This window comes from Mauremys reevesii, linkage group 4 (assembly GCF_016161935.1).
Source record: "Mauremys reevesii isolate NIE-2019 linkage group 4, ASM1616193v1, whole genome shotgun sequence".
Taxonomy (NCBI): domain Eukaryota; kingdom Metazoa; phylum Chordata; order Testudines; family Geoemydidae; genus Mauremys; species Mauremys reevesii.
This window is the reverse complement of record NC_052626.1, coordinates 142106672-142113639: the sequence shown is the minus strand read 5'-3', so window position 1 is coordinate 142113639 and position 6968 is coordinate 142106672. Positions and strand designations below refer to the sequence as shown.

Here is a 6968-nt window from a genome sequence, read left to right as displayed (position 1 = left end):
CCCATCACTGCTGCCCGTAGTTGAGGGCAGGGGGGCTGGCGCCGTAGATGTTGAAGGGGTGGAGGCTGGCGGGCAGTGGGTAAGGTGCCCCCCGTGGCTTGGCCCTGACGTACACGCTGTGGTAGGAGAGGGGCTTGTACAGGGGGGGGCCCAGCTCTGTGGGGAGAGGGTGCCGTGGAGCCGAGCTGTCCTGGAAACCGCGGGCCCCCGCGAGTGGCACGAGTGGGGGGTTGTGGAGCTGGACGGCCTCTCGCCGGAGGGTGGCGGGGAGCTGTCCCTTGACACGGCGCCGGCCCGGCAGCCCTGGGGAGAGAGCAGAGAACAAGGGTGGGTCACAGCCATGGCAGGGCTGCTGTGCCAAGGTTGCCAAGCCCTGCTCCTGCCAGAGCCCCACCCTCTCCCTCAGCTCTGCCCCTGTCTGTGCAAGAGCCCCACCCCCTGCCTTAGCTCCGCCCCTGCTGGTGTGAGAGCCCCACCCCCTGCCTTAGCTCCGCCCTATCAGTGCGAGAGCCCTGCCCCCTAGCTTAGCCAGTGCTAGAGGCTGAGCCCAAGAGCCCCAGCACCTGTCTGTGGCTCCCTAAGCCCTGCCCTGCCCGCCTGGCCTGCCCAGCTGCGTGTGAAGAGGGCCTGGGTGGGGTTCCTCCAGCACCCACATCCCCTATGACCCCCCCCCCCTCAGCCAGCTGTAGGCAACAGCCCTGTCCCTGCATGCTCTCCGGGTGGGTGGGGGCATCCTGGTGTCAGAGCTAATAGCCCTGGGGGTGGGGGTTACCTTTCTCCTGCATGTCCTTCAGCTGGGAGGAGGGGCCCGTCCCCCGAGTGCCGGCCAAGGTTCCCAGTAGGGGTCCTGGTGCCCCAGGCCTGCACATGAGAAGGAGGAGGGTGAGAAATGGGGAGTGGCCCAGCTGGGGTGAGACATTGGAGGGGAGGCAGGAGGATGGGCAGAGGTGCCCCTCCCCCACCTAAGCACAGCTCCCCTGGGAGACCCTCACTGCAAACTATTTAATGAGCTAATTTGCACATGTGCAAACCGTCCTACACTAATTCAGGGGGTGGCTGGTGGGGGCTGGGCGGGAGTGGGCACTGGGGTACATATCTGTGGGGGGAGCTGCTGGGGAGGTGACTGGGGCTGATAGGGGGCCCCTCCCCCTTGTGCCATCACTTGCCCCTCCTGGCTGCTCTTCCCCTCTTGGGATGGGATGCGGGGGGGGGGGGGTATTGTAGCTGGGCGTGTGATGGGCTGCCAAGTGGATGCCAAGTCTCTCTTGGGTGGGAGGGAGACCCCCCCCCCAGTAGTTAGGACAGTGGGACCCTGTGGGGGGAGGGGAGTCACCAGTGCTCCCATCTCCCGCTGGGTGGGAAGAGTGCTGGAGGGGCAGTTACCAGTCGTCTGGCTCGCAGTCCCGGAACCCCTTGGCAAAGGGGTTACTGGCGATTTTCAGCTGTGTGATCTGCAGAGAGAGAGAGAGAGAAGGGTGAGGGAAGCAGCCCTGGAGACCCCCCCACCCTGGGGGGCTGGCAGCAGCTCAGGGACACCTGCCCAGATCAGCAGCTCCCTAGGCACAGTGGGACAAGAATCCTGCGGAGAGACGTTGCACCCCCTGCATTAAATCAGCCATCAGGCCATCACCCAGCAGGGGGCGCTGTGACACCAGCGATGGGGAGGAGCCTGCAGTGCCCAGCCCCACCCCAGGGAGGGGGTGGAGCCTGTACTGCCTAGCCCTGCCCTCCCCAGCAGGGGGCGCTGTGGCACGAAGATGGTGTGTGGGGGATGGTGCGAGCAGGGATCACAGGAAGGGGGACTATAATGTCCAGCCGTGGGGTCCTGGGAGGGCTGGCTCAGTGCCCTGTACGGTGGGGCTGGTATCTAGGCCGCGCACGCACCCGGTGGTTCTGGTAGGCCGTCACCGCCATGAACTGGGTCTCCACGAAGGTGAAGGATTTGAAGTTCTCGTGGGCGAAGCGCTCGCTGTCCCGGCGTGGGTCCACGTACACCACGTGGAAGCGGGGCTGGTACCGGTGCATGGAGTTCAGGATGATCTGCGTGTGCCAGAGAAGAGCCATGCTTGAGATGGGCAGCCACTGCCCATGGCAACATATCCCACCCCCTCCTTCACCCTATGGCCTAGCTCTGCACACACCCGCCCCCCAGTCCAACAGCCCACCTTGCCCCAACCCTCAGCCCGTGGCACCCTGTCCCACCCCGCATCCTCCACTCTGTAGGGCCGCATGCCGTGCATAGTATCTCAGCAGCCTCCTGCCGACGGTGCCATATCCCAGCCCCCCTGAGCCAGGCAGCCCCCCCCCCCCCGCCCCCAGGGCTGGATTGACTCCGGCAGTGGCATCCCTAGAGGGGAACGGCCCTGTGCCCATTCCCCACCCTGTGAGCCCACCAGTGTGACGGGCTCCCAGCGCCCCCTAGAGGGGAAAGGCGTCGTGCCCCATTCAACCAGCTACTGCTTAACCTTTTTTGGAAGGTGAGGGGGACCCGTGAGTGGCTGGGGGTGTTCCTGTTCTGCCAGATAACGCTGCAGCGGGGTGGTCTCTGGCCTTCAGAGACGGTCCCCTCCCCCCCACCCCGCGGTGTGCCCGCTGCGGCACGGTGGCTCACGTGGCCATTGTCGTCCAGCAGGTTGTTGGTGAGTTTGAGCTTGTCGAAGGAGACGATCTGTCTCATCCACTGGCCCCCCTTGGCGGGCGAGTCGGGGTGGAAGTGGACGCGGCCAGGCGCAGCCGGATCCGCTCTGCCAGCCACCAGCCACGAGGAGCTGTGGAAGGCGTATCTGCAGGGAGAGGCAGGATCTGAGCACGGAGGGGGGGGGAACCAGCTCTGCCCCCCCCCCCTCAGGTGGAGGCCTCATGCATTGATGAGGGATGTCTGGGCCCCAGAGGTTCCGCCCGCCCCCTATAGAGGCCTGTAGCCATGGGGGGGGCAGTTCCTGTTCTGGGTTCTAGGACATTTCCGGGATCCTGCTCTGGGGGATCCTGCTCTGCTCATGGTGAGTGGGGGGGGGCGTGTGACTGAGCAGGGGGGGAGGTGGGAGAAGTGGAGCTGGGAGGGGCAGGGGGAGGCTGTCACAGGCCATGGCTGGAGCAGCCGGAGTACAGAAGGCAAGTGGGGGTGGGCACAGCTGCCAGATGTATTGGCACCATGCCCAGCACAGGGCTGCCCCCCCCACGGCTGCTCTGCTCAAGGACCTGGTGGGGGGGCTTGGCAGGAGCTGTTCCCCCCCCCCAACCTGTATCTCCCCCCCACCTATATCGCTTGTCATCCAGGGGCACGAAGTCCATGAGCAGCACGTAGTCGGCCAGTGGGTCCAGCCCCGAAAGCTTCACCTGGAAAGTGGGGAACATCCTCCTGTGGGAGAGGAGAGGGGAGGGCATGGGGTGCTGGGGTCGCCCTTGTCACATGGAGGGGAGGGCTGGGGTCTCCCTATCGCACAGGGCCTGGTGTCATTGGTCACAGGGGGAGAGGTTGGGGTTATAGGTCATGGGGGGGGGCGCCGGGGTCCCTGGTCACACAGAGGGTTCGGTGTCAACCTGTCACATGCGGGAGGTTAGGGGGTGTCTCATGGGGTGCTGGGGTTGCCCTGTCTCAGCCCTCTTCCCCGCCCCAGGGGCCCAGCAGGGTGACACGTGGGGGCTGGGGTAAAGGGGCCAGGCTGCCCAGCCCAGGATGTGTGCAGGTGCCCACGGACTGGGACGTGTAGCAGCCTGGACAAAATGGGTGTGAGCATGAGTGTGGGGCAACATGAACCCACGCAGGAGCAGGAGAATGAGTGAGGGGGGGTGGAGGGGCTGAGGGCAGGGACCAGAGGCGGTGGAAGGGTAGTGGGGGGCAGGTGCATTTGAAGCACTAAGTTGGAGGGGCAGTGCTGCTGGTGGGGGGTGGGCAGAGCTGCCCAGCAGCCTCCCTCCCCCCCGGGAACATCACGCTGCAGCAGCAGCTCATGGTCCCTGTAATATCAGACTGAGACAGAGCAGATGGAGGACCAGGCATGGCGGGGGGCAGACTTCACCCCCGACTGCCAGCCTCACAGCCCCCTCTGAATAGGCCCAGTACCTCTGCAGCCCCAAGACACCCAGCCCCCATCGGCATCCACCATCAGCCCAGGTGCCCCCTTCTGTGCCCAGCCCCCTGGTGCCCAGACAAACCAGGCAGCGAGTGCTGGCTCCTGGCACCAACCAGGCTTCCGGCAGTCCTTGTTCCACCCATCTCTCCAAGGGTTGCAGGGCTGGACCCGGCAATGGGGTCCTGGGCAGCCGTGACATGTGGCACCAGCTGCCAGCCCTTAGCGCTGGGGGAGCGGCTTTTCTGGCCAGGAATGAGCCACGTTGCCTGGTGCGGTGCAGCAAGGGGCCAGATCAGACTCCCAGGAGGGTGTGGCTGGCACCAGATCCCCTTGCATGGAACCAGGACAGGGTCTCACAGAACACCAGGCTGGGACACGGGGCACAGCTCCTGCCACAGGGGTAGTTTTTTGGGGGTGGCATGGCCCCTGTCAGGGGCTGTAATGGGGGGAAGGTACATGGGGAGGGAGGTACATGTGGGGTCCCTGCGCTGCCCTGCCTGGGCAATGCCCACCTACCTCCCCGCTTTGGTGACAATCATCTCGGTGCCCAGGCTGTTGAATTCCTCCCACAGGCTCCGCATCTCCAGCTGCACTGACACATTGGACACGTGCTGGTTCTTCCTGGCCGGCTGGATGCCGTCCCCGAGCCCCGCGGCCCCCTCCCCAGCAGGGACACCGAACCTGCCGCAAGCCGGCGGGGGCCCCAGCAGGCAGGGAGCCCCCACGGGGCTGCCCCACTCAGGACCAGAGGCGAAAGGGCCCCCGTCCGATGTCAGGACGCTCAGACTGGCTGTGAGGAATGCTGGCAAAGGAGGGGAGAGGATCAGTGCCAAGCCCCTGTGGCTGTGGGCATCGGGGGGCTGGGACATGGACACACAAACCAGCGAGGCATCTTCTGGTGAGCCCCAAAGCACCTGCGAGCTGGGGAAATGGCAGTGCCCCTTGATACCCCCCATGCTGCCCCTCCATCCCGACCCGCAGCCCCCTGCTATCCCGGCCCTGAGCTCCCCCCACCCCCGACCCGCAGCCCCCTGCTATCTCGGCCCTGGGTTCCCCCTACCCCCCGACCCTGAGCTCTCCACATCCCCGACTGGCAGCCCCCTGCTATCCCGGCCCTGAGCTCCCGCCACCCCTGACCCGCAGCCCCCTGCTATCTCAGCCTTTGGCTCCCCCCACCCCCGACCCACAGCCCCCTGCTATCCCGGCTCCCGACCCGCAGCCCCCTGCTATGGTGGCCCTGGGCTCCCGCCACCCCTGACCTGCAACCTCCTGCTATCCCAGCCCTGAGCTCTCCCTAGTCCCACCCCGCAGCCCCCTGCTATCCCAGCCCTGGGCTTGCACCACCCTAGAGTGACCAGATGAGATGAAGAAAATATCAGGACACATGGCGAGAGGTGGGGGGGGGTCCGCCGGTGGAGCAAAACCCCCCCAAAACCCCAGTGCTGCCGGCGGAGCAAAAATATCCGGACAAATTGTGTCGGTCGGGATGCAGGACAACCACTCAAATATCGGGACGGTCCCGACTTTATCGGGATGTCTGGTCACCCTACACCCCCTGCCCCTGACAGCTCTGCCAGTGCCCCTCCCTACCAATCCGCAGCCCTCCACAAGCCCAGCCCTGGACTCTTTCCATAAAGCCCCACATCCAGCTCGATTTGCAAAGTGCCTCATGCACGGGAGGGGCTGGGGCCCCCACTGCACTCACTGACCATCAGCTTCATCTCTGGCATCGTTGTTGATCCAAGGGCTTCATGGCTCTGATGTTCAGCACCTCTCATCACCCTGAGCCCCCTTTCAGGGAGCCTCAGCCCCCCCGAACTTCCCACTCTCACACCAAGCCCCCCTCTGTGGCAAAATCCCCTTTCCCGGGGACGCTTGCTCCTTCCTGAGACCCCACCCGCTTCTGCTCTCCCCAGGCAGTCAGTAACCGGCCACCGAGCTCTGGCTCCTGGAGCCGGGCGACCCCTGCTCGGCTGGTGTTTGGACTTTAGCATCACGGAGAGGCGTTAGCCAGGGCTGCTCCCGCAGGCTCCAAGCCAGGGCACTGGGATTCCACCCCGTCAACCCGCTACCCTGGCAGCTCGGCCTCCTGCTCACACCCAGCTGGTATTGTAGCCAGCCCTACACACCGGCCCTAGCCAGGCCAGAGACCGCCAGTTCCTTCACCAGGGGAATAGAACCCAGGAGTCCTGGCTCCCAGCCCCCCGGCTCTGCTCTAACCCACCAGCTGCCTCTGCCCCCCCCCCGCATGCACACACTTTGTACAGGTATGTAACATGTACCTGTGTTCAGTACACGCGGTCGGTACATTCTATGAGCTGTAACGATGCCCACGCCCTGTCCAAGTGGGGGGAGGGACCCTGACCACCCAGCCAATCTGCTCTACACAGAGGCCACCACCTTGTCATAACCCTGGGCGCCCCCACTGCACAGCGACCCCTAAACGCCGAACCTAGGCCCTGAGAGCGGTTGCAGGGGGTCCTCAACAGGCTCTGGAGCTCAGCCAGCGACCGAGCGGGCACGGCCTGACCCTGATCCCAGCCTCACGCTGCAGCGCGCGGATCGCTGGAGCCGGGGCCCTATGGGCCCACTCCCCTCACACCACTGCGCACCCCCCCCTGCGTCTCCCCCTGCCCACCCACCGTTTGTAGCCGAGTCCCTCGAGGCCCCGTAGCTCACTGTAGGCTGTGGCATTTTCCCACCTGTCCAGCGCAGAGAGCCGGGCGGGGGGGGGGGGGTTGGGGGCGCGAGGCTGCCGGGGCTCATCCCGGAGTCGGGGAGGTAAATGGGCCAACGGGAAACGTCGGCTAAGGGTTCCCAGCGGAGAAGCCCCCGGCCGGATTTACCTGCCATCAGCGCAGCGGGCGTCGCGCCGGCTCCCTGGCCAGAGCCCGG

General features: G+C 65.6%; 1 protein-coding gene across 1 annotated transcript; it reads right to left on the bottom strand.

The window, feature by feature from the left end:
• Positions 1-4: 4 nt before the first annotated feature.
• On the bottom strand, positions 5-4717 carry TBX10 (T-box transcription factor 10; the record flags this gene model as incomplete). The annotated part of the gene is made up of 7 exons (XM_039536048.1): positions 5-303; positions 773-861; positions 1384-1451; positions 1885-2040; positions 2612-2783; positions 3257-3358; positions 4590-4717. Coding segments are annotated over 7 exons (1014 nt in total), but the record flags the coding sequence as incomplete, so codon positions are not given.
• Between the last annotated feature and the right edge of the window lie 2251 nt (positions 4718-6968).